General features: G+C 35.8%; 6 protein-coding genes across 9 annotated transcripts; 1 reads left to right on the forward strand and 5 right to left on the reverse strand.

The window, feature by feature from the left end:
• The first annotated feature begins 5,117 nt into the window (after nucleotides 1-5,117).
• LOC107016131 (protein PIN-LIKES 1-like) lies at nucleotides 5,118-9,623 on the forward strand. Of its 3 annotated transcripts, XM_015216619.2 has the most exons (10): nucleotides 5,118-5,251; nucleotides 5,415-5,565; nucleotides 5,655-5,734; nucleotides 5,810-5,934; nucleotides 6,804-6,925; nucleotides 7,104-7,307; nucleotides 7,837-7,929; nucleotides 8,525-8,625; nucleotides 8,888-9,126; nucleotides 9,342-9,623. In XM_015216619.2, the coding sequence occupies exons 2-10, from the start codon at nucleotides 5,431-5,433 to the stop codon at nucleotides 9,464-9,466; spliced, it is 1,224 nt and encodes a 407-aa protein (XP_015072105.1). In that variant the 5' UTR covers nucleotides 5,118-5,251; nucleotides 5,415-5,430; the 3' UTR covers nucleotides 9,467-9,623. The 3 variants fall into 3 exon arrangements, with proteins under 3 accessions (XP_015072105.1, XP_015072104.1, XP_027771989.1); XM_015216618.2 differs by having other exon boundaries at nucleotides 5,234-5,565; XM_027916188.1 differs by lacking the exon at nucleotides 5,118-5,251 and having other exon boundaries at nucleotides 5,426-5,565; nucleotides 5,693-5,734.
• A 202-nt stretch (nucleotides 9,624-9,825) lies between these two features.
• Nucleotides 9,826-12,030, reverse strand: LOC107017593 (cell division control protein 2 homolog D). The gene is made up of 8 exons (XM_015217763.2): nucleotides 11,511-12,030; nucleotides 11,171-11,312; nucleotides 11,015-11,076; nucleotides 10,809-10,920; nucleotides 10,625-10,718; nucleotides 10,437-10,506; nucleotides 10,214-10,352; nucleotides 9,826-10,130 (listed from the first exon to the last, which is right to left on the reverse strand). Exons 1-8 carry the CDS (start codon nucleotides 11,744-11,746, stop codon nucleotides 10,038-10,040), a joined length of 948 nt encoding a protein of 315 aa, XP_015073249.1. The 5' UTR covers nucleotides 11,747-12,030; the 3' UTR covers nucleotides 9,826-10,037.
• A 179-nt stretch (nucleotides 12,031-12,209) lies between these two features.
• Nucleotides 12,210-17,863, reverse strand: LOC107017590 (protein FAR1-RELATED SEQUENCE 5-like). Its single transcript, XM_015217759.2, has 3 exons — nucleotides 17,733-17,863; nucleotides 14,228-16,515; nucleotides 12,210-12,746 (listed from the first exon to the last, which is right to left on the reverse strand). Exons 2-3 carry the CDS (start codon nucleotides 16,307-16,309, stop codon nucleotides 12,582-12,584), a joined length of 2,247 nt encoding a protein of 748 aa, XP_015073245.1. The 5' UTR covers nucleotides 16,310-16,515; nucleotides 17,733-17,863; the 3' UTR covers nucleotides 12,210-12,581.
• Nucleotides 17,810-19,612, reverse strand: LOC107017592 (UDP-glycosyltransferase 74E1-like). The gene has a single exon (XM_027916189.1). It carries the CDS (start codon nucleotides 19,019-19,021, stop codon nucleotides 18,278-18,280), a length of 744 nt encoding a protein of 247 aa, XP_027771990.1. The 5' UTR covers nucleotides 19,022-19,612; the 3' UTR covers nucleotides 17,810-18,277.
• On the reverse strand, nucleotides 19,181-20,120 carry LOC114073947 (UDP-glycosyltransferase 74F2-like). Its single transcript, XM_027916632.1, has 3 exons — nucleotides 19,470-20,120; nucleotides 19,366-19,427; nucleotides 19,181-19,253 (listed from the first exon to the last, which is right to left on the reverse strand). Exons 1-3 carry the CDS (start codon nucleotides 20,118-20,120, stop codon nucleotides 19,181-19,183), a joined length of 786 nt encoding a protein of 261 aa, XP_027772433.1.
• Nucleotides 20,120-25,056, reverse strand: LOC107017589 (pentatricopeptide repeat-containing protein At1g25360). 2 transcript variants are annotated; one of them, XM_015217758.2, is made up of 3 exons: nucleotides 21,921-25,056; nucleotides 20,800-21,377; nucleotides 20,120-20,566 (listed from the first exon to the last, which is right to left on the reverse strand). In XM_015217758.2, exon 1 carries the CDS (start codon nucleotides 24,790-24,792, stop codon nucleotides 22,378-22,380), a length of 2,415 nt encoding a protein of 804 aa, XP_015073244.1. In that variant the 5' UTR covers nucleotides 24,793-25,056; the 3' UTR covers nucleotides 20,120-20,566; nucleotides 20,800-21,377; nucleotides 21,921-22,377. The 2 variants fall into 2 exon arrangements, with proteins under 2 accessions (XP_015073244.1, XP_015073243.1); XM_015217757.2 differs by lacking the exon at nucleotides 20,120-20,566 and having other exon boundaries at nucleotides 20,632-21,377.
• Nucleotides 25,057-25,177: the final 121 nt, after the last annotated feature.

A 25,177-nucleotide genomic window follows, 5' to 3' on the forward strand; every position in this document is an offset into this window, starting at 1 on the left:
ACATAGTCAAAATGAAGGAGGACTAAATTTGTTTTGTCTTTACGAAAACAGTGCTCTATGAATTGTACCCTATGTAATGGAAATTGTATATGATAGATGGAATGAATAAGGATAGTTGTCCATTTTATTTAAATCAATGAAAAAATTTATATTTGATTCCTAATTTACCTTTACCATTAATTATAGTAATTTCTCTATTACATTTTTCAGAATAGTGTATTTATTATACTTAAAGAATGAATAAAAAAATTAACGTTCTATTTATAATTTCTAAATGAACATATGAGTATTGCTAATATAGAGATGTGTCCTCTTTAGGCTTAAATTTGCAATTACGTACGTGTCTTTAGTATGCAACAATTGAACACCCATTCAACTCAGCTCTAGATTTGTTTGTTACATTCTGAAATTTTCTCAATCATTTTAACAATTACAAATTTACAACTATCATAATCTATCAATTACCATACCCTTTCGTTTTAACAAAAATATATACACAAAGAAGAATCATACAGATAGGTACAAAATTTCTACCAACAATGTTTAAGGATTTGAGCAGGACTTGGGACCAATTTCACTCCCAACATGAGCAAGGAACCACATTCTCCCACTTGTATGAATTTTGTTGTGCTAATTAAAAATAAAGTATCCAACAGTTTTAATTTTTATCAAATTATATAATAACAGAGAATAAACTGAATAGAAGAACGTGGGGAGATTCATCTATATTTAGTAAAGTTAAGTGAAATGTAGTAAAGTTAAGTGAAATGTACATGTCACTGGGAGAAACACAAAAATTCAATTGCCAATCAAATAGGTCCAAAATAATTCAATAACAGAGTACAACTCCTACTACCTTTTTTACAATTAGTGAATACAGTTCAACCTCTTACACTCCAACTTCTAATTCTAATAATAATAATAATAATAATAATATACAAGCAGATAAGATAAGAAGATACATATAAGAGTAAGATATAGTTAAAGATCAACTTTTTTTCTCAACACTTGTCTGGTCCACTTCAATGTCCCTTACTGAGTTAATTTTTTCAGTTATTGCATCTGCTTAATGAAAAAGGTGATTTTGGTAAGGAGCAAGCTCAAACAATTTCAAAAAATCAAGACATGATAGCAGTACCTCTGCAAGTACACATTCTAAGTCATTTTGCCTTGCTTCAAGACCATGCCTCTTTGATCCCATTTCCAACTTTACATTTTTCAATTCTTTGGCAACCAGATTCCTTTCTTTCTTTCAATTGGTCCACTAGATAATATATGATATCAGCATCAAACTTCAGAGGGAACGTAAAAAAAACAGCTAGGGCTACCTTTTCCTTGCCTTTCTACTAATTTAGCTTTAAGGGACTTCTCCTATATTTCTTCGTCACTCTGCTTTAGTTTGAGAACCTTAACATCTTTCTCAATAGATTAACCTGCAATTATCGTTCATATGATTTAGGCAAAATTTAAAGGCATTCATGACGCTTTGTTTAGAATGACAATAACTAATGTACAACTCAAGACAACCAGGGTCTATAGCAAGTGACCTCAACTTTGAAGGGCACTATTATGATTCTTAGACTCAGTTGTTCACAACTTCTATAAAACACTTATAAGTGACACGTGTTGATGTGAAATTAGGATAGCTCCCTGTCATCAACCGGATTCAGAATATATTTTCACATGAATGCATGGATATCTTATATGAAAACTTGGTTCAAGTCTTTATGCATAGACTTGAATATAAATAGTTCATATATATATCTCTCAGGTTCATTAGACACATGTTCTTATTTTCTTCTCTGAAAAATCATGTAATAGTTTTGATCCTAATCACCACTTTCTTTACATTGCCACATTTCATTTAATTGTCATGCTACTTATTCCCTTCTTTTTCTTTTACACAAATCTAAACTATGATTTTTCATCATAGGTAGATCTATATATTTATTTTCCTTCCACTTCAAATGATTATTTCTTCATCTAGCAGATCAAAGTAATTTGGTTCTTGTTATCTTTATAAGCAAATATGTTAAATATTCATAAATTATTTCTTTTCCTTATTTTGATCATCTAACTTTCACTTATTCCCTTTACAATAGTAAATACATTCAGCTAAAATAATTTATTATGAGAAATTAAGAAGTATGCACTGAAAATGCAGTAATGACCAATTTTATCTCTAAATGAGACAAAATTTAAAAAAAAATAAAATGAGAGAGAATGTCATCAAGCACTTCCACTCAAAGTTGTACATATTAACAACTTCTGTGCAATTGCTATGAAGGTATAACTTTTACATGCAAGCATGCTTGCAAAATTTTAGTTCTAATCACCCCAGCCAACTCTTCTCCATGATGAGAAAATTTGATTTTAGGAGCATTCACTCAAATTTTTCTTCCACAGTTTCCTAGTCAAGAAATAACTTATGAGATGTCCAGCTACAAACTGTCCACACATGTCAATCAAATTTTTTTACCTCGTTTTATAAGTTGCTAAAACCTAATGAATAATTATACAATCAATTGGACACATAACTAAATACTTATGGCCTTTTGCTCATGCCAATGTAGAAAAAAAGGTTGATTTCGATTTTTTTCTGGCCATGTACTGCATTTTTTCGTAGGGGCATGTCATGACTCAAGAGTTGCTCGTGCAAAAAGTATATCACAAAAATGAGAGGCTAGCACATCATTTCACTTTTTATAAATCTCCTGCAACTTCTCTTTTACATACTAATTACTATGCCGTGTATAGATACAATTTATGAGTTGAAAATATAGTATACAGGTTGTATTGGATGAACAGTACCTTGGTATAAACCTTAAGAATTGCAGTTTTATCTTGTAAAGACTGCATTGCTGCTCTTTCAGCATTCCTTATCTCAGCTTGAAATGATTTTTTTCCTTGAGTGCTCTCTAAAAAATTCAATACTTAAAAAATTAACACATGAAATGGAACCGCTACAACAACTTGATGTTAGAGGAGCAAGTGCAAAGGTGGATGACAAAGGTATTTTGGAGCCAATAGGTGGATAGAGGGTAATTTTGTACCATTTCCAATACTTCGAGGGTATTTTAGGCCCTTTTCCGTTATATAAAATTAATGACTTAATTCATTGAGGTCCGTCCCCTTAAAGTTGTTCACATAATTCACTTAGATATATCAACTAAGACTAGTACCCATTGAACATTTTTACCTATTCAAAATTATTTCTATTAGGCGTTTTTTTATTAACAACAAAAACTATGCAGAGTGTATGATACATTTGCTTGTGTTGACATGACTAAACAACTAATTAAAAAATGACATGTAGCACTGGCCACCCAAAATTATAAAAAAAAAACTAACTTTATTTAAAATTATTTCACACATTTTATATATTATTTTTTTAAGATAATGAAAATGTCAACTTATTCTAAGAGCCCCACCTCCACCCCCTTTCATCTTGATCTTCCTCCCAAAACATATTCTTTCTTAGATCACAAAACCTCCCCTTCCAACTTCATTTTCTCTCTAAACACACTCTTTCTCAAATCACATATATAATTTCTTTTCGAATAACTAGAAGATAAATATTTTTAAAAATATATATTCTCATACCAAGAGGGAAAAAGAAAGAATTTTTTGCCGGCGGTCATTCATTTCTATATCGATGACAAAAAAATTGATAGCTTAATAATTAATTCTTTCAAATTTTGGAATATCATTTTTGATAAATTTAATGGGTTTATATTTGAATTTGAGTAAAACTATTTGTTCGAATATTGTGATAAAAAATATCGACTAACTTTTTTTATACTAGATTATCTTCTTTCTTCTTCGTATTTGTTCCATTATTTTTATGAGATTTGCAACAAATCATACAAAAGAAAATCTTTCTTTTAAATCTGAATTGTATGATTTCTTCATAGTTGATTTTCATTTATCTGCAGATTTGGAAGAAATAAATTTTTATATGTATAAAAAAAAGAGCCAAACAATGTTGGAGCTAAAATAGAGAAAGTTTTGCATACTAAATTAAGAAGATGAGTGTAGATGGTAAAATTCGCGTCGAGAAAACAATAATCAAGAACGGAAGATTATAGTAACAATTGATTTATTATTTCAAGTGCGAGTGTTACAATCTCTGATTCCTTTGAATTCGCCTTTTCAAATATAATTTCAAGGGATTTAAAGTTTGATCTTGAACTTGGGATTTATCTTGATCTTGATCTTGGACTTGAACTTTATCTTGATCTTGACTTTCTAATTGAATTCAAAGGCTTGAAGCTTGATCTTGAATTTGGTGGTCTTGATCTTGATTGTTCTTGAACTTAATCTTGGACTTGAACTTTATCTTAATCTTGACTTTCTAATTGAATTAGCTCCGGTGGTCTTAATCTTGATCTTTCTAGTTGAATTCAATGGCTTGGAGCTTGATCTTGAATTCGGTGGTCTTGATCTTGACTTCTTCAAATCTTGAACTTGAACACTTGAATTCTTGAAGAAATTTATGGCTTTTAATCCACAAGCTTTCTCTGTCTTCTTGTTTAGAGTTCTTGGCCTTCTTTTCTGAATTATGAGACCTCTATTTATAGTTTAGAATAGAGGATAGTTGCGATTGGAACAGGATTCCCTTCGGCCAATCCGATTTAAGTGAAATATGATATGGGCTTTATGGAGCGGATTTTAATTATATTTATATTTATTTATTTGAATAATTAAATCAATTATAGTAATCCATAATATTTATTTGGACTAATATATTCATTAATTTAATAAAACCCAAACAACTTTATAAATTTATATTTATAAATTTAAGTGACTACAATGAGTAGTAGGGGTTGGGGTGCTCTTTTTTTTTTTGGAAAAAGTATAAATGAATGAAGAAAAAATGTACTAAAGTTAATTATAGTGTCAAATGTCAATAAAAGAAGAAAAAATGTAAAAATAAAAATAAAAATATGCTAACCTTTTCACGCACTTTACATAATTTTTGCCATATCAACATTTTGTGTTTAATAGATAAATATTTTAAATAATTTAAGTTTTTAATTGTATAAAAGCACTAATTAAAATGTGTTATGCGAATAAATCTAAGAGTGGGTGTTAGATATAATTAATTAAGTACTGTAGGGTAGAGTAGTAGTAAATGATAAAGCAAAAGTGAAGGTGGCAGAAGCAAAAGAGAGCACGACTGGTTTGTCTGTTTCCTAATACTATTCTGATGATTTCAAATTCATTCTGCCATAGGACATGACATGCATGTGTTCGTTTCTGCATCTCTCTCTTTCTAGTTCTTCTTTCAATCATCTCCTTTTTCTGATGATTTAATTTGTCCTTAATTCACCAAATATATTCTGCAGGTCACTGATTATTTTATAAATAATTGAAAGACAACAACTATATATTATACTTTTTTTTTTATGTAGATTCAATTAATATTAGATGGGGCTGTTGGATCTCTTCATCACTGCATCAATGCCCGTCCTCAAAGTTCTTTTGATTACCGCACTTGGATTAATACTTGCTCTCGATCGTATCGATTTACTGGGACAAGATGCAAGAAAACATTTGAATAATGTCAGTATATTTAATTATATTCTTTTCTTTTCTTTTCTTTTGATTCTGTAAGCTTAGTATACAACAAATATATATATATATATATGCAGATTGTATTTTTTGTATTGAATCCAGCCCTTGTCTCCAGCAACTTAGCCAAAACAGTCACATATGAAAGCCTCAAAAATTTGTGAGTTATTCACTAAAACCTTAATTTACACGTGTGTGTGTGTCTCTCTATCTTATTCACTACTTGCTACTGTAGGTGGTTCATGCCTTTCAATATACTCTTCACTTTTGTTGCTGGTTCAATTCTTGGTTGGGCAGTCCTTCAAGTTACAAGGCCTCCCCAACATCTACGTGGCCTGGTTGTTGGCTGTTGTGCTGCAGGTATGTTATGTAACAACATAACTCTATGAGGGACCTCACAAGTTGTTCTGTCCTGAATTAGAATTTATATGTGGAAAAACACTAGTTTTGGACAAAAAATTAATTGGGAAATAAAGATAGCTTGCTCCTTGACTCTCAATCAAGTCAGCCTGTTTTTTGACTAGCTAAATCAGATCTTGAGATTTCAAATCCATTCCAATCTTCTTTTGCACCTTTCAACTCAACTCATAACAATTTCCTTATCAAAGTTAAAGTAGATATACAACATAGCCTAATTATTTGCTGCTCTGCAATTCTGTGCCGAATGAGTCTCTCAAGATTTTGCTGTTTAAAATGTGTGTTGGTTGGAGTATTTTCTTCAGATATGATACTATTTTACTTTAATTAATAGACAGAGAAAGGAATTGTGAGATCATTCAAGTTTCACCATAAAGGTGTTGGAGATGGAAAGAAAGCAAATTGATTATTTTTCACACACTTTTAGAATCAATGTGATACTTTACCTCGGAATGAGACAGTATCATACCTTGTTACTGTGTAATCTTTAATGTAGGCAGTTTATTTCTTTAGTTACAAGTACATTTTGGGTCCTGGAAATGAGAAAAATTGTTACTGTTCACAGAGTTGCTGTTTGTGCTCACCTTGATTAGTTCACCTCATACCTGCTGCTGCCTACCAGCGGTAAATATACCCGGTAACTTTGTCCACCAATTCTTAGACAGATGGGAATAAATCAACTAACTTATTTTAAATAATTCATGAAGAAATAGGATGGACAAGGATGTAAAAGAGCTCTCTTGTACAATGAGATGAGTTGCTTCTCTAGTATTCAAGTAATATAAAATTACAATTTTACTTTGCATGGACAGGAAACTTGGGCAACATGCTTCTCATTATCATACCAGCTGTTTGTAAAGAGAAAGGGAGCCCTTTTGGGGATCCTGGTGTTTGTCATACATATGGAATGAGCTATGCTTCACTTTCGATGGCAGTATGTGTCTCTTAACAACTTTAGTTTGTTTCGGGATTTTATTAAATTATTACAATCGTATCCAACATTAACTTTATGGCATCAATACCTTGTATAAACATGAATCCCTTTCTGGCAAAATCCATGGCTTTTGATGCTAAGGAGATCTGATGCTTTCCTGGTGACTGTTCTACTTCAGGTAGGGGCGATTTATCTATGGTCTTATGTTTATAATATTGTGAGAATATCATCAAGTAGGAGCTCAAAGGAAGTTGAGATTAATGATTCCTCTACCAGTATATCTTCAAGAGAAGGCTCTATATCAACAGAATCACTACTTCCGGCAAAGGCCCCACCAGAACAACTTGGGCTTCCTTCCACTAGATTTGATGACAAAACTCAGGTTGATTATTGCTCCACATCTCAGTCTTTGATATTACAGGCAGAAAATAAACTAACTAGGAAAAAGATGTTTGCATATGAATAACATGATCAAGAGAGGCCCTCTAGGACTGGTAGATGACTAAATGGAGATGTTGAAGTAAGGTAATCTTATAGCTAGAAGTTGTTGTAAAGGATTCATCACATGAGCTATGACACATAATGCTATGCAACATTAGTGTTCAGAAACTCTGCTGAGATTACGCCATATTAGATGGTTGAGATGGTGCACTACAGTTTTGAGTTTAAATGATGCACTCTAGTCTCATTATTGATTGTTTGAGGATTCTAAGAATCCGATTCAAATACCAGATTTCACTTATTTTAAATTGAGGTTTTCACATCAATTAATTTGCTCTATGTTGGATCTACATAAATATGAAGATGCTCTCTGCTTAAGCATGATTTTTTTCCCACAAGTTATTTACGTATCATAATAAAACACAATTATACATCAATTTATGATACTGATGTTTGTATTTTTGTAACAGGCCCACCTTGCTACTAGACTAAAGCAGTTCATGGAAAATGTTTCAAGGAAGATCAACCTGAAGAGGTTATTGGCCCCTTCTACCACTGGAGCGGTATTGTTCTATTGCTGTTCCTTTTTCTGAACTTGTTTATATTGTACAATTGTCCTAATTCTAGTTTAGTGCTTCTAATAAACTGTGTCTAAACGGAAGACACGTTGAAGCTTTTTGGTCATGCTGTTGCAACTAATCAATTACATAATACCTCAAACCTATTTTTTACTGAGTAATAGCAAGGCATGTTTTAAACCTATCCACCCTGAAAAAATTTCTTATTACTTCTGTTCTTAAAGGGTTCTTCTTACCAAGGGTTGTCTTTTGGCAACCATCAATATACAAGCTCCTTGTTTGTAATTTGTAGGGTGGTTTTCAATGTGTACTAAATTCTGTAAATCCTTGATTATTATAGGCATCTGTAGCTGCATGAGCACACTTACACCCATAGGAGTAGTTCATTGATATCATCTATCATTATGTGGTTTCAAAAACAACTAGACACATGACTTAGGTTAGGAATTCTTCTTTGGCGATAAAAAAGACTATTCTATGTTAGCATTTTATAAACCGCTAGACATTAGCAGTCACCAGTATCTACATTTTAGTTGCACTAGCGCACTAATAAGTGGTCAGTGTATTTTTTTTTTTACAGATTGCAGGTTTTATAGTTGGACTTGTACCTCAGATAAGGAAGTTGATGATTGGTGATGTAGCTCCTTTACGTGTAATCGAAAATTCAGCTATTTTACTAGGGTATGACACAACTACTAGTTTGTGTGAATAGACTAACAATTGGTTCATACTTTGAGAAACAAATCAAAAAATAAAACTGCTATACCTTGAGAGTGCCTGCATAAAATGCAATCGTTTGAATGCCATTTTGCAGTCGTATATGATATGATTTCTAGCTGTAGATCAATCTGGAGATAATGTCACAAAATAAAAACTTGTGCTACTTGGTCACGTCACTGAATGTAATCCATTAAGCATCTTTGACTTGTTGAAATGATTGCAGGGATGGAGCCATACCACTTCTAACACTGATCATGGGAGGTAACCTTTTGAAGGGTTTGACCGGTTCAGGGATTCAGAAATCCCTACTTCTTGGCATTATTGTTGTCAGATACATTGCCCTGCCTCTTATTGGTATCGTTGTAGTCAAAGGAGCTATTCGCTTGGGCTTGGTGCAACATGATCCATTATATCAATTTGTGCTTTTACTTCAATTTGCACTTCCACCAGCAATGAACATTGGTATGACATTCAACTAGTTATTATGTTTCCTGTTCTTTTCGTGTTTTTTTTTGGCCCGACCACAATTTCAAAACCGCAAAGATCCCTATGTTTGCTCTGCATTAAATGGACAAGACAATTGCTTTTGACATTAACCACTTGTAGCATTAAAAAAATGTGTCTGTTGCATTACTAAGTCTTAGATGAGATGACACAATTCTTGTTTCACTTGGCAGGCACCATAACACAGTTATTTGGAGCTGGTGAGAGTGAGTGTTCAGTGATAATGTTTTGGGCTTATGCATTGGCTTCAATCTCGCTTACTCTGTGGACAACATTCTTCATGTGGCTTGTATCTTAACTTCATTTTTTTTTAATATCAGACATAAACAAGTTGACATGTCTACCAGTGTACTATGATAACGAAAATCAGGAACTAAAAGTTTAACCTTGTTAGATGTGGTCATTAACATGCTCTAAGTTCAATGAAGATTCTTTAGTGTCGTTTCTTCAAGCAATGCTCATTTTGCAAGGAAAAGTTTGTTTTGGAGCCTAGATGGCGAGCGCACGACATGTTTCAAGTGTTGACAACATTATTAATAACATGACCCACTAACACAGTTGCTTCTCTAAAGCAAGCCATTCTTGGAGCGGAGAAGACATGTTGTAAGATAATAATCAAAGAAAAATAGAAGTAGGCACAAGGCACTTTGAAGACAATTTACAGCAAAACACCCCAAGTAATGTGATAGCAAAATATATCATTGCACATAGTTGTGCTTACATTGATCCAGTTGATATTAAAAGAAAAGGTTTAGAAATGAAACGCATCATCATACTAATTGATACTACTATTAAAAGATGCTTGAGAAAAGCAATAAAAGCTTGCGATAGAGGTTAGACGAGTTTGTTGATCAAATTGCTGACTTTTTTCAGAGAGGAGTTTTGTCGAGATCATCAAAATAGGGATGTTCCATAGCTTTCTTAGCTGAAATCCTCCTAGACGGCTCATAATGCAACATCTCCTGCAAACACAAAGTGTTCACACCATAAAGCATCCACTCATTCAAACAGTCAGACAATCGTAAAAGAAAAAAGAAAAACCTACACTGAGAAGGTGAATCCCATCTTCATCAAGACCAGGGACAACGGTTGAGAGTGGCTGTGGTTTCCACTGGGGGTATTCATGCCAGTTAACTAACTTGCTCACCCCAGGCCAGAGTTCTTCATTAGGAGTACCTAGCAATCTGCACCGCAATTCTGTTAAGATTAGGATAGTGGAACAGGTGAGGAGGAACAAAGCTCAAAGCTAGTGATTTTTAGCTCTAAACCTGAAAATGTGAAGCAGTTGTTGCAGCTCAGAGTCTCCTGGGAAGAGGGCTTGGTTTGTCACTAGTTCAGCTGAGGTTGAAAACAAACCACAAAAGAAAGAACAATTATAACTCCATGCTTAGTATATTACACAACCTATAAGGAGGAAAAGATCATTCGGAAGAGGAAGGATGAATGAGAGTTTTACCAAATATACAACCAACAGACCACATGTCAACTGCTGTGGAGTAATGAGTAGCTCCAAGTAGAACCTCAGGGGCTCTATACCACAGGGTTAATATCTGAAGGAAAAAGGGAATATTTTCACATACAGGGGATCTAAAGAGCATAGATAAATGAGGATAGCTGCTGCAGCAGAAGAGTAAAATTACCTCATGTGTGTACTTCTTAATGGGCAGAGTATAAGCTCTGCCAAGTCCAAAATCTGCTAATTTGAGCACATTCGTCTTACGGTCCATCAGAAGATTGTGTGGTTTCAGATCCCTGCAACAACAAATAAAAAAAGTGACAAAACGAACCATGAAAAGCGCATCTTTATGAGTTTGTGTATGACCAAAAGGTACAAGTGTGGCTTTACCTGTGCAACACACCATGACCATGGCAGAAAGCAACCCCTTTGCAGAGCTGGTACATCAAGCTCTGTTTCAAAGAGCACAAATTTACTAAACATTAAACTGCAGAGTCACAAATGTGTGAGAAGTAGCATACAACTCCGATCATTTAGACTACAAACCTTTACAATTTTAAGGGGCATAGTTTCTCCTTTTGCACGGAAAGTACGAATAAATTTCTTGACATCAGTATCCATGTATTCAAAGACCAAGTAAAGAACAGTCTTTCCTTCTTTGTTCTGCCCTTGTTTAACATCCATCAGCCTGGTTATACAATGATAGGGCATCGTATAAAAACGCAAGATACAGATATCAATAACAAATGACAAACCCAAAGAGTGAAATATACAAAACTAATTGAAATAGATATAACCCGCACCAATTATATAGAAATGAAATCTCAACTGAAAGTAGAACAAACAAACAAAAAAAAGAACCCTAGAAATTGAGTAAGAAGGATACCTGACAATGTGGGGATCTCTTGAGAGCATTCTGAGGAGTGAGATCTCACGGAGAGTAGTTGGAGGAACACCTTCTTCGTCCTCATGAAGCCTCGTCTTCTTCAGCGCAACAATCTTGCCAGTAACCCTATCTCTCGCTCTGTACACCTTTCCATAGGTACCCTCCCCAACCTTCTCCAGCTTCTCAAATGCCTCCATCGCCGATACACTCTTACCAGCATTTTTAGCAGTCTCCATTTCTTCACTCTCGCTGTGTTTGTGCGCTTCTGGGGTTTTCTCTGATGGAGCGTCTGTGTGACCCGTTTTATATACTGAACCGCCCACATCTTGCACAACGGCACCATTTTTGAATTTCAAACGAGATTCCTAATTCCATAACTACCCCTCTACTTTTCGAATTCTCTATACGTAATTTCTTTCTTTTTTCCTTTCTTTAACACTTGACGGGAAAATTATCAAAATGTTCCTTATTGTATGGAGTTTGATTTCATTTGGTCCTTCATATATAAAAATAGTTTCCAATTATCCCTTGTCATGTGTACACTAGCTATCAAAGAAAATTATAATTTTATGGTGAGTGAAAGAGTAGGCTTATCTTTCTTCTGAAACACAAGTTGTTGTGGATTGAAGGTTTGAGTTATGTAAAGATAAAGTGACATTTATATATTATCAATGATTAAAATACAAGTGTGTACTAATATAATGAAAGAGCAACCCGTATTTGAACTAGCAGGGACAGTGGAAAAGAGAATGCAAATACATGAGTTTCCCGACCGATCGATCAATCCTTCACATATTTATTTGTTCAAAGAACCCTTCTTTTACAAAATACAGCTACTCCTCGACATAAATCAATACTAAAAGGCCGCTTAGCAGATACAAAACCAGTCCATACACGTACAACACCTAGTTACCTCCTTTACCTAAATACAGCTCTCGGGTCAGATCTAATTCAACCCTATAGACGGAATCACGAGAGGCAAAAAGTACTCGAGATACTTTGGGAGTCACAAGTTTCTCCACTGGTTATGTATATATATATATACAAAGACTTTGAAGTGCCTTCTATAGCTCAAGTTATTCGATGAACCCTCATACTCTGCACCTTCAAAGATATTCTCAGCTTCTGCTCCTCCATTTCTCTCAAGATACTCAACAATTTTGCTCGATAAGCTTCACAGGTCTCAGTTGCATATACCACAGCAGTCGTTAATTCCTTAATTTTCTCATCTTCACTCTACAAAAGGTAAAAGAAATGCACAGTGTCAGTTGCACACTCAAATTAGTAATGCATGACTGGTAAAAAGAGAATCAGAAAATTATTTTTGAACTACTATTAGGGAAATCTAGTTGACAGGATTTACTTTATAAACCACAAGTCAGAATTGCTAATGCGAAGGTCAATTTTCCTATTCAACTCATAAAATTCATAGGAATTTTAATCATTAGACTAATTCACAATTTTAACTCATAAGTAGCAACAGAACTTCATCTGACCTTTAAACACTGACAATGTTAATTCATTAGATTAATTCACAATCTAAGAAATATAGATTTCATAATACTCTCAAGGTCCACTGATGCCAAATTAATGTAATGCATGTGAAGATGTGACCACTGAATATCTACAAGGTGCCAAGACGCAAGAAGCAAAATTCATTAATCATTTGGTATGGACTTCTGGAGACAAGAAAGAAACAATTCACTTGAGTCACTTGTTCAGCAGCTATCAAAGATTCAACATCTCTTAGTTGCAAACTGCAACTGTGGAATTTGTTATATTTTTAGAAAAGAAAAACAGAAATAACACAAACAATGAAAAATCAGAGACCAAAGCACAAGCAGATGACTTATGATCAGAACCTTAAGGGGTCCCATGATTTGAGCGCTGAATGGTTATCTTTAGCAATTGCAAAAGTTGGCTATCCTAATAAAAAGGAAAAAATGTAGAGCCGACACTTCTGTTTTCCTAATGAGCATTTTCTAAGTTGCTCGGACTCTCCAAAAATGTTGCCACATCCGTGTTGAATCCTCCAAAACTGCACTACTTTTGAAGGGTCTGACACACACCTGATGTCATTTCTGAAGAGTCCGACAAACATAGAGCATTTTGACCTCTTTAAATTCTCAATGCAGACAGATTTAGGCCCACTGTGTTCCCCCCACCCCCCTCTCCTCCCTTCCTCTTTGCAATAAATCTTGTGAATGCCGCTGCCGCTGTTCCTTTTCTTTTTGTATAGCGATGGTGACAGACCAATTTGAGAGTGTCTTGACTATTTCATGCGGTACCACTGTACCAGCACCTTTTCACTAGTGCAAGTACAGGGTAATTCCTTCCGCAAATAGCCAACATTTTTTACTCTTGGGATTCGTACCTTGTAATCCTATGATTTTAGTTCCATCTTCACTGACCACTAGGTCATGCCTTTGGGTGCAGTAAAAACCATAAATTCGTGATGCAGTAACTAATATATAGAAGTTACAATGTACAATTTAGAAACACTACAAAGCCACAACATACAATATAGGTAAAAGATTTAGGGATGGACGATCTCTCTGATTTACTTCCACTTCCATACCAATGCTTAATCACCAAGAAGGAAGACAGAATTAATACAAACTTGTGGTAAAACAAAATGCATGATATAACACCAGTAGAAGGAACATCCCACTAATTTATGGATGGAGAAGAAAGAGTTCAAAGAAAAAAAAGTTTACCAGCAAGCTAGGATCATCACAATCAGTTTGATTTCCATTCAAGTTGAATTCCTTTTCTTTGTTCATGTCTTGACTCAGTGGCTGTGCTGGAGTACCGCACATAGCAGCAGCAACCTTCTTGGAAGCTTCACATAAAGCATCCAAAGCAACTAGGTACACACTTTTCGAATCCACTCCTTCTTTGACATAATTAGTTGCTTCTAGGCTCAACTTTTCAAAGCGATCAGTGAAAGAGTCGTTATGGCTACTTGGCAATCCAAGTTTGTCTTCATCCAATAAAACCTCGCTCTTGGCTTTTCTTGTCCAACGTTTTAGTACATAATGTGATAGGAGCCTCAGAACATTTTTCACTCTAAAAACAGCTAAAATGTGCCTACAAAGAATACCTGAAAAATCAAACAATTGGCAACTACAGCTAGCTTTCTTCTCAACGACATTATATTGGACATAATGTACTTTATGGTCTTCTCCAAATTTTACCACTTGAAATATTACATCTGATCCTGCATCATTAATTACAGTTGCAGGATAAGCCAAAGTTTCCATTAATTCTTGTTGGAACATCAAAAATATTTCCCTAGTATAAATGTTAGCTGCTTGTTTTTCCATGGGGGATGGGGTCTTCAAAATAGGAGCAATATTTATGGTATCATACTCCGCCTTCACCTCCTTCTCATGCCTGCTTGCAATAGCTTTTTCATACTGACTCATGAGGATGTGAATGTTAGTCGATGCATCTATATATCCATCGAAGAATGAGCTTGTACTATCACTAGTTTTAGCAATAGATGTATCTCCAAAGAATGTATCTCGAAGGTAAACTGGAACCCATTGTTGTCGAGCATCGTACATTGACTGAAGCCATTCATCATCTATCAGATTGTATCTTCCAAGTAGGGATCCCCAGCATAATTCAAACTCCGCAATTGTCTCAGTCAAGTTGACACATTTCTGAAATTCTGCTTCAAAAGTGGGGAATGACTGGAGTGAGTGTGAGAGCCTCTCCTGTGCTTCTCTAAAAATATTGGATTTGCAGAAGCGGTGACGAGCGCCTGGAAATACGTCTAATATGGCTGACCTGATGATCCTATCATGATCTGAAGTTATAGAAATAGGATGGCAACCAGACATTGCAGCAAGCCAATTATCGAATAGCCAAATGAATGATGACTCTGATTCATTGAGAAGCAGGGCACAGCCAAATAAAACAGGTTGACAATGATGGTTTACTCCTATAAATGGTGCAAAAGGCACCCGGTATCGGTGAGTCCTATAGGTGGTATCAAATGTAACTGTATCTCCAAAATAAGAGTAATTCTTTCTAGAGGTTGAGTCGGCCCAAAAGATGTTTCCCGATGAACCATCTTGAACAGCATAAAAGAAATCAGGATCCTCAGACTGCTTCTGCTTTAAATACTCAAAAATATAGTGAGCAGCACTCCCTAGAGTCCTTTGCCTGCTTTGGTTCATATAATTCTGGCAATCAACTTTTGTGAAACCAACGTTATTAAGCCCACCAGATTGCTTTATTAGGACAGACATAACACCAGTAGCGCCTAAACCAGCAGCTTGAAGAGTATCAATCAAGCTGCGGGCAGGACCAGAAACATGCCTATGTGATCGAATCAAGTGGACTTGATCAGGGGGTACAAGCTCATGATTATGGTCCTTGATGAATTTAGTAATAGCCCACTTACCAGATGTCAGTTTCTTTACAGTCAAGTGAGCCTTACAGCCGACCCTAGAGACAATCCGCTGTCGTTTGGGTTTGTGTTGAGCACCATTATCAGGCCTAGGGTTAAAACCCTCTTTGGAACATACCAATTGGCGGGTACTAATAGAGTTATCACGACGTGAACGTCGATAAGCGCTGACCCGAGTGCCAAACCCAACTCTGCGGGCATAGGAATTGTAGAAAATCCTAGCAGCCTGCTCGGATTCAAATTCCATGCCCTCGTAGGGTTCTAAATCGGAAGAAGAACACTGTTGTCCTAAATCTACACCAGAAGCATTGAGGTTATCTTCTTCTTCGGCAGAACACATATCGAACTCGTTTTCCAAAATTAAGGGTTCAGATTCCATAATGCGCAGAAAAGAAACAGAAACGTACTATCGAAAAGTTTTGTTAGAGAGTAGAGAATATATTATTGACTAACCCGCAAGAAGAGGGAGAGAGACCAATTGTACAGCGCGGGCTTTTGCATGGGCATGGCAACCTCCTCCAAACTCAGCAAAAATGGCGACCTTCCTCTTTCCTTCAAAATTTTGACCTTTTTCCACACTCTTTACTTTACAGAAAATAGAGAGCTTAAATTATATCTCAAAATTAAATTATATTCTTAGTGTATCAGAAAACATACTTAAAGTAATTAAAAAGTTAAACAATTTTTATGCTTCTCTTAGATATCATTAAAAAATTATAAAAATATAAATAATTCACGTGACTATCAATAAAATTTTTCCTACATAATTTCATTAGCAGAAGTTCCTAAAAGAATATTAAAATTTTTATACACCATTACTTAGTGAAACAAAAAAAAATATTTGGAAGGTGTGAGAATACATGATATGCTCTTTTTCTCATTTAGTAACGAAAAGAAGTTGAAACTTAATTTTTTTACTTTTTTTCAAAGTCAAATTGTATTTAGATCAATAATTTTTTGGGTCAATCAAATATTGAAATAATCAAAATATTGATTATGTCTCCCATTTGAATTTCATTCTATATTATTAGAAGCGGAATTCTCCACCAAACGCCGCTTCTAGCATATTTAATTAAGAAGAAACATATTCAGCTAATAATACTTTTAATATTAAATTTCATGAAAAATAATTGAAAAAAAAGTCAAATAATAAAAGATTTTGCATAATGCGAAACTCAATTACGAAAAAGTTCATGATAGTATTTTTGATGTATATAAGAATAATAATTACCAAGAGATGCTTAATTTTTGTGGTATTTGTTAGTTTTCTGATAAATTCAAGTAGAAAGATAAAACTGTTCACTACTTGAAAGATGTTTTTTTGCTAAGAATGATACTTTAAGGATGTATGGTAAATTTTGGGTATATATTAAGGATGATTTTAGCCAAAAACTGCGACCTTAGCAAATTAGAATTTTTTTTTTTGATTAATCATCAAATAAAGTACCATATTATTCATTGATACACTATTTTTTTTAGGGGGAGGTTTATTAAAATGGACAAACTAACTAGTGAAATTAGGTTAAAATATATCTTTTCTCAATAGTCCCAAATTTTTAACTTTTACACTTTAGTTGTCTTACAATTTCAGTAGTTTTCCAAATAACTTTAATAATTATCCAGACAATTTTAGATCACTACGAAGAATATTCTTAGTTTACTCCTTTTATTAATATTAAAAATTTAAAAAGTAAACGAGGTCCACTTGTCCTTTTTTTAATTGAAAATTTTTGAGATACTTTTATCTCATTCTTCGTTATTAGGGGTAGATACAAAAGGAAGAGGCTATAGGGTGCAGATACCTCTTGTATCAAGATCAGTCTAGCAATGGTTGAATCAGTCTCAATCACCACATTTGTGAAGCCTTTACGCACACATATTTCAGCAGCTAACTGAATAGCCATTATCTCTGAATACATATTAGTTTGAAAGGATAGCAACACATAAAATCACCTTTGTAGCATTTCTAAACACCACAACAGCCTGGATTATCTCTGAATACATATTAGTTTGAACGGGTAGCAGCACACATTAAGTCACCAGCAGCATCTCTAAACACCACAATAGCACCACTCTTACCTGGATTAGCTCTTGATTACAAGAACCAAAAAATATCGAGACAAACAACGTTGTCATGATTGCATATGTTCAAACTTCAAAAACCTACTTAATCTTTGCATTTGATTAGTAGTTAATACAATGTTTGATTGCTCCATTTCGTTTTCCTCGAGTATATACACGCATAAGTAATATAATGTATGAATTTATATATTATTATATATAATGTGAAGCAGCACCAGGACCATTTAATCAAACATAGTATATAAGTCAGATAAATTGTGCCATTTCAGTTGTAGTTCGATCTGTGTCTCAAGTAGGCAGGATCAAGCTGTAAAATGAAGTCATCAATATGCTTGTCTGAACTTCCACTTGTGTCAATTGCTTCCTTAGCCAATTCTTTCAAGCTAGTAATATTCTTTCTAATTTCTTCTCCTCTCTCTCCTTCTAAAACTTCCCTGATGCACCTGTATATCTCTTCACTTGCAGTGACACCTTTTTCATCCTCATTTGCTTTAGCTATCAACCCTACACTCCAAACTTTTTCAAGAAAATGCGCGTTGATAATTTGGTCTAAAATTTGAGGCATTGCAAGTATAGGCACACCGAAGCTTATTGCTTCTAAGGTTGAGTTCCATCCACAGTGTGATATGAAGCATCCGATTGCATGATGTGCTAGTACCTCTATTTGTGAGCACCATGTCACAACCAATCCCTTACCTGATGTCTCTTTGCTGAAGTCACTGGGAAGCTTACTCTGTTCATCAGGTTTCACCACCCATAAGAACATAATGTTGCTTTGCCTGAGAGCATCAGCTAGTTCGGTTATTTGTTCTGCACACAGATTTGCTGCACTTCCAAAAGAGACGTAGACAACTGATCCAGTTTTCTTACTGTCAAGCCACTCCATGCAATTGCTATAATTTGGCTTATGAATATTGAAGCCATACTCATTATCATTTTCAACTCGTTTATCAAGATAAAATGATGGCAATGTTGGACCTATTGTTACTACATTCCAAACTTTCTTCATCCAATTGACAACCTAAATTCAGATTAATTAGCTGAGTGAGTCAAACAATTCTTATTCCTTAAAAATCAAATATATAGCAAATGCAATTTGGCTAAACAAAGGACTTGGTGATTAGTAGCTGGTTCAACAAGAGCAATTTCATCTTATTGGCTTGCTCATTCAACTCATTTGAGTAAAGCCCGTCTTCACTTTGTCCCTCTTCCCCACCTGTCCCAACAAGTTAAACTTGGTGCTGAAAAATTCCAGCAAGTTATAAGCTTTTAAAGCTTGATAACAACAAATCAAATAAGCGGTTATAGGTTCTTTAAAGTTACAGTTCTTTGACAAAGAAAACAATACATTACCAGCCTGAAGTATTATTGGCTTCTTTTCCCCAAGTCTGGCGTGCATATATAATCAAGACTAGCTAGAAAAGATTGAAAGAGCAAATGAGATATGGTGTACCTACCTCTTCTTCCAACTTATCAAATGAGTTAAAGAGGACCCAGTCTGCCTTTCCGAAGTTGTCAAACTGGCCAAGTATGTGAATGATTATTGGGGGATACCGACCAGTGCTACAACCAAGAGATGGCAGATCCGGAAACCTGAGCTTCGGCAATCCTGTGACCACCGGAAAACTAAGCATGGAAAGAGGAGTCTTTTTATAAACCTCACAGTACATGGGATAGTAGGTAGCAGCAGTAGCACATGATTGAGTGAAAAAGGCTGCGCCAGCTATGCCCAATTGGGTTGTAATTTTGGAAGCCCAGGGAATGTTAGCATCATAAACAAGACACTTAACAGGGTGTTCATGATCCAAGATGAATCTGGTGAGGTTTGTTGAGCCACTGGCCTGGAATCTGTCTAGAAATCCTTTGAAACCTCCAGGACCTAACACCCCGCCTTGGGAGCAATCATCGTAAATAGATTCAAAAGTGATCATGGAGTAAGATAAAGTAGCTTTCATGGACTTTGCATTGGAGAGTGTGGTGGCTACAGTGATTTTGATTCCTTTGGAAGCCAGGCGTTTTGAGAATTGGAGCATCGGATTAATATGGCCCTGTCCCTGATCTGCTAGCACTACAATATGATGTGATTTCTCAACTCTTCCTTGATCCATTGTCTATCAACTGCAAACCAATTTGCAACAAAATTTATGTTATTATGACAAACTACTACCAGAAGGAAAGAAGAGGCCAAAAGTCAACGACTTTTTCATCTTTTATGATCTTTGCTATGACATCAACATAGCCAGCAAGCAAAATTATGAGTTACATTGAATACATCGAGTAGGACCTTCTATGCAATATCCATTACACTAGAAATAAAAGAATCTTCTACAACCGTCCGTGTCTTTTCTTATTGAAAGTGTAATCAATAGGGCAGTTGTTATATTTGTTGTACATTTAAGCAAAACAATATGCCTTGATCCAAAGTTTAACTCTTCTACCTACTTCTCCAATTATAATATAAGTAAGGATAGTCATTTATCCAATTAAATATGCCAAACAAACAGCTTCCAATTAAATATGACACGCCTGCTTTCTTCAGCTCTGTTTCCATGACCTGTAGAGAAATGCCTAATCAAATTACATTCGATTGCGTGCAGGTGATGCAGGAAGAACGATCAGAAGCATAAAGTTAGCGAACCCATTATAAAACAAATTGTAGAATTACAACATGTGCTTGCATTCAAATGTAAGATTCCAGGAGAGATGAGTAAAGTACAACGATTAAGTAAACAAACTTCTGTGTCTAACCCTAAAAGGTAAGAAAAATTATGACAAGTGAATCTATACCATAGTGATTTAACTTCTAGTATCTACAACCTCTGTCAAATCCTTTGGTTCTTCTCGAGAGTGAATTGAATGCGAGATTGATTTCAGAGTTAGCTAAGATCAATTGTTGTTCACGAGAACTTCAGTGATCCCACAAACAATAATTTTCAGTGGCTGGGACCAAGCCTAGATAAAGCCATTTCAAACAACTCCCATTAAAGAGTGGCTGGTCTAGTTGAGTTAAGCAAAAAGATCAGCCACTCTGCACCAGATAATAGGGGGGAACTCCTTCAAATACAAGTATATCTGGTGCACAGAGCATCCTGAACAAAGCATACAGCTGATCAGAACAGCCACAAGCAGAGAGCAATCCTTGAGTTCAACAAGTCCAATTAGGGCACGTGAAAAAGCAGTTCACTTGCTAAAGAGACAGATGTTCCAGCCCAAGGACAATTGCAGCAAATCAAGTCTGCCTTCAGCCCTATGCTTATTTAAAGCAATGGTCGTGAAAGATGGTCAATTAAATTTGGTAGATGGGTCAGATGGAATCAGTGGAGGACATGAAGATGTCTTCTTTGCATGGACTGTAATCTGTACTCCTGAAATAAAAAGAAAATTATCTCACCTGTCAGTGGAAACAGGCAAATAAGGTAACTTTCAGCATGTAGATAAGGAACACAACAAACCATTTGTAAAATGAAATTCTAGCTAAATCGGGTGAGTGGTTATAAGCAAAGACCAGATGACACAGAGAATGCAGAACAATAAATTCATCAAAATCGAAAAAGATAACAACTTCAACCTAAAGAGTGTACGAGTGGGTTAGAGTTTCACATTGGTTGGGAATGGACTGGTTGTCTGCTATTATGGACTTGGGCAATCCTCCCCACATGAGCTAACTTTTTTGGAGTTGAATTAGACCCAGGTATCAAATCCTTACAAAGGGAATCTCATTCAATTAAATTCATTCAACTTTGAATAAAACAAATTACTATCTAAATCCTAAGGTAAGAAAACTGGGGTGGAAATTCCCCAGGAACAGAGCTAATTTATTTCATATATAGTGCATAAAATAGTTCTCTCAATAAAGTGCATAACACACAAACATGTTTCATGGGAAAATATTTCTCTGATATTAGTACCTTTGTGCTTGAGGATTCTAGAAATTGCAACTGCATCATTCTCCAACCACTAAACAAGCAGAGAGTCTCTCCACCCTTTGGCACTCAAAGTTCTTAATCAAGGCAAATATTCACAAAGTGGGAGTATTTTGGAGCAGTAATTTCTTTTCCTTGATAATTACTCAGTTGTGTATAACTATAAGGCATATGCATCTTGATTTAAGTATCAATAAGGTACAAATGAGCATTCACCATCCCGGAAGCCACAAACCAGAAACATTCACCGTGAAGATCTGTATTCAAAATGCCACAGCCAAACAAGATAGCAGCACATTCCCTCTTCTAGCTTTGAAGTCTTACATTTACTGTTCAAAGGTGCTGCAACTTTTTCCTGGCAATACAACCGGTTCCAGAATGACATATTCAAATCTCTGGAACCAAAGACACTCAATAGGTGACTCTAATCTTATCCGGTATCTCACCAGTAATTCCCACATGAGCATTCACCATCCCTGAAATGATGAAACCTATTTCCATCTCTGACGATGATTTCTCTTGCCTCAACCTTCGACATGAACTTGAAGGCATTGTGGCAGTCACCACAAATCCGAAGGTTCTTGAAGACCCTAATTGTGGCTCCACGAGGAAGCTTCAAGAGCCCAAATACAACCGCCAGCTTTTCACTATGAGTTGAAAGAGCATACTCCTTTTGCTCAGTCTCCATATCATGCAACACATATTGCGTGTCTGGAACAAATCCCATTTTCCTCATCTTCAGCCTTAATTCCTCCAGGTAGTTGTACACTACTTGAATTTCAGGATGTGCAGTATCACCCACCAAGAAGACATGAACGGTATTCTCAACCTTTATCCAACTACATCCAGGCTCTTTTTTCACCCCTTGGTCTCTCATCAGTTTTCTCACCTTAGCAGCGTCATCCCATCGGCCTGCAGCAGCGAATGTGTTAGCTAGAAGTATGTAGGTTCCATCATGTTGTGGCGTCAACTCAAAGAGTTGTTCTGCTGCTTCAACCCCCAAATCCACGTTCCTATGAGTTCGGCAACCAGCAAGAAGAGCTTCCCAAATGGGTGCTCCAGGTTTATAAGGCATATTCTGGATCACCTCTTTTGCTTCTAATAACCTTCCAGCTCGAGACAACAAATCAACTAAACGGGCATAGTGATCTTCTCCAGGGCTTATTTTATAAACACTGTGCATTATATTAAAGTAGTGTCGTCCCTTTTCAACCAATCCGGCATGACTACAAGCAGATATAACCGTGAGAAAGCTTATCCTATCAGGCATTATATTTTCATCTAACATCTGTTCAAAAAGTCCAACCGCTTGAACACCATATCCATGCTGTCCCAAGGCAGCAACCAATGCATTCCAAGACACCAAATCTACACAAGGCATTGTGAGGAACACATTACGTGCAGCTTCAATGACCCCAGATCTTCCATAAAATGTGACTAATGCATTTCCAGCTGAAAGGCTTGAATCATAACCACGCTGGATTAGTTGAGCATGGAGTTGGCATCCTGTTTCTAGCGCTCCGAGCACTGCACAAGATGTAATAGCTCCAGCAAATGCATAGTCACACAGCTCGATCCCCTTTACTCTCATTTGGTTGAACAGTTTGAGACCATCTTCTCCAAGTCCATTTTGTGCTAATCCTGATATCATTACAGTCCATGCCAGGGAATTCTTCTCTGGCATCTCATCAAAAAATAACTTAGCTTCATTAATCCGCCCTGCACTCACATATGCTGATAGAACTGCATTCCATGAAACAATGTCCTTAAAAACTAGATTATCAAAAACTTTTCTTGCATCATCAACTCTACCACATTTCCAATATAATGTTATTAAAGCATTATATACAGACACATGGATTTTCTCTTCTGTTCGTTTAACGTAAGCATGCACCTGCTTTCCTAAAAGAAACAGTCCAGCATCGGCACAAGCACTGAGGATACTGGTGCAGGTAAATTCATCTGGCTTCATCCCTGCTAAATACATTTTCCTTAACATATCTAATGCTTCAAAGATGAAACCTTTATGCACATATCCGGAGATCATGGCATTCCATGCCACAAGCAACTTCTCATCCATACCATCAAACACCTTCCGAGCAGCATCAAGATCATCATTCTTCACATACCCTGTGATAATCGTAGTCCAAGACAAGTCATCCGGTTCTGGCATCTCATAAAACAACTTGCTAGCTGAGTCCATCAACAGCAAGGATGATGCCAGGGGTGACGAAGCACATCTGACATAAACAGATATAAGTGCATTGACAACACACTTAAAGTTGGCCATGCCTGACTTTGCAACAGCACAATGCAGCTGCCGGCAGTGCATTTCATGATCAGCTATAAGGGCTAAGGCTGCAAGTACAGAGGTGTAGGTATACTCATCGGGTTGAAAATTTTTCCACCTCATATCAAGAAATAATTTTATAGCAGCATGGCCATGGTTGTTGTGTGAATAGCCTGTAATCATAGCGTTGTAACAAACAGTGTCACGGATACTTAATGGGGTTTTGTCAAAAATCTCTCTTGCAAGCTTGGGTTCTCCGGAAGCAGAGTATGCAGCAATCATAGTTGTTCTTGCCACAACATCTGGTTGGGGAATTCTATCAAACAGGTGCTTTGCATAAACAAGACCGGAATTTTTGCAATAGATATTGATTAAGCTGTTAAGGATGTGGCTACGCGGCCTGAATCCGGAGGTGATCATGTTGGCATGAATTGATCGAAGAAGAGCAGACGCTGAGGTGGCATGCTTATGCTCTCGGCAAAGAAGTTGGAGCTGGACTGCGTAGAAGTTAGCAATGGAACTCGTGGCTGATTGGTTCTGCAAAGATGTTTTGACGGCATTTTTCATGATGCCTGGCAGTGGATTTTTTGAAATTGAAGAGAAAGACGACAAGCCTAGGATAAGAGTTCAACCAAGAATTGCTCACTAGTAGTAATATTTTGCTATTTTTCTACTCCTATTCTAACTTCAAGACACTCCCACAAGTTTTATGTAACACAGGTGGAAGAATATGTCAATTGGGTTTTGCTCAACCATAACAAAACTGAAAAAACCATTGAATAAACAGACTAGTGCCTTAATATATTTAAGTGAAATACTGACTGCACTCATAAAACTCGTGTCAGTTGTTTTCTAAATCTTCAGTTTTTACTTTATAATAAAATTCATATCCAAACACTAATACTAAGTAATATTTACTGTCAAGTTGGACCAAATATTGTCTAAACATAGT

Source organism: Solanum pennellii, chromosome 4 (assembly GCF_001406875.1).
Source record: "Solanum pennellii chromosome 4, SPENNV200".
NCBI classification, from domain to species: Eukaryota; Viridiplantae; Streptophyta; class Magnoliopsida; order Solanales; family Solanaceae; genus Solanum; species Solanum pennellii.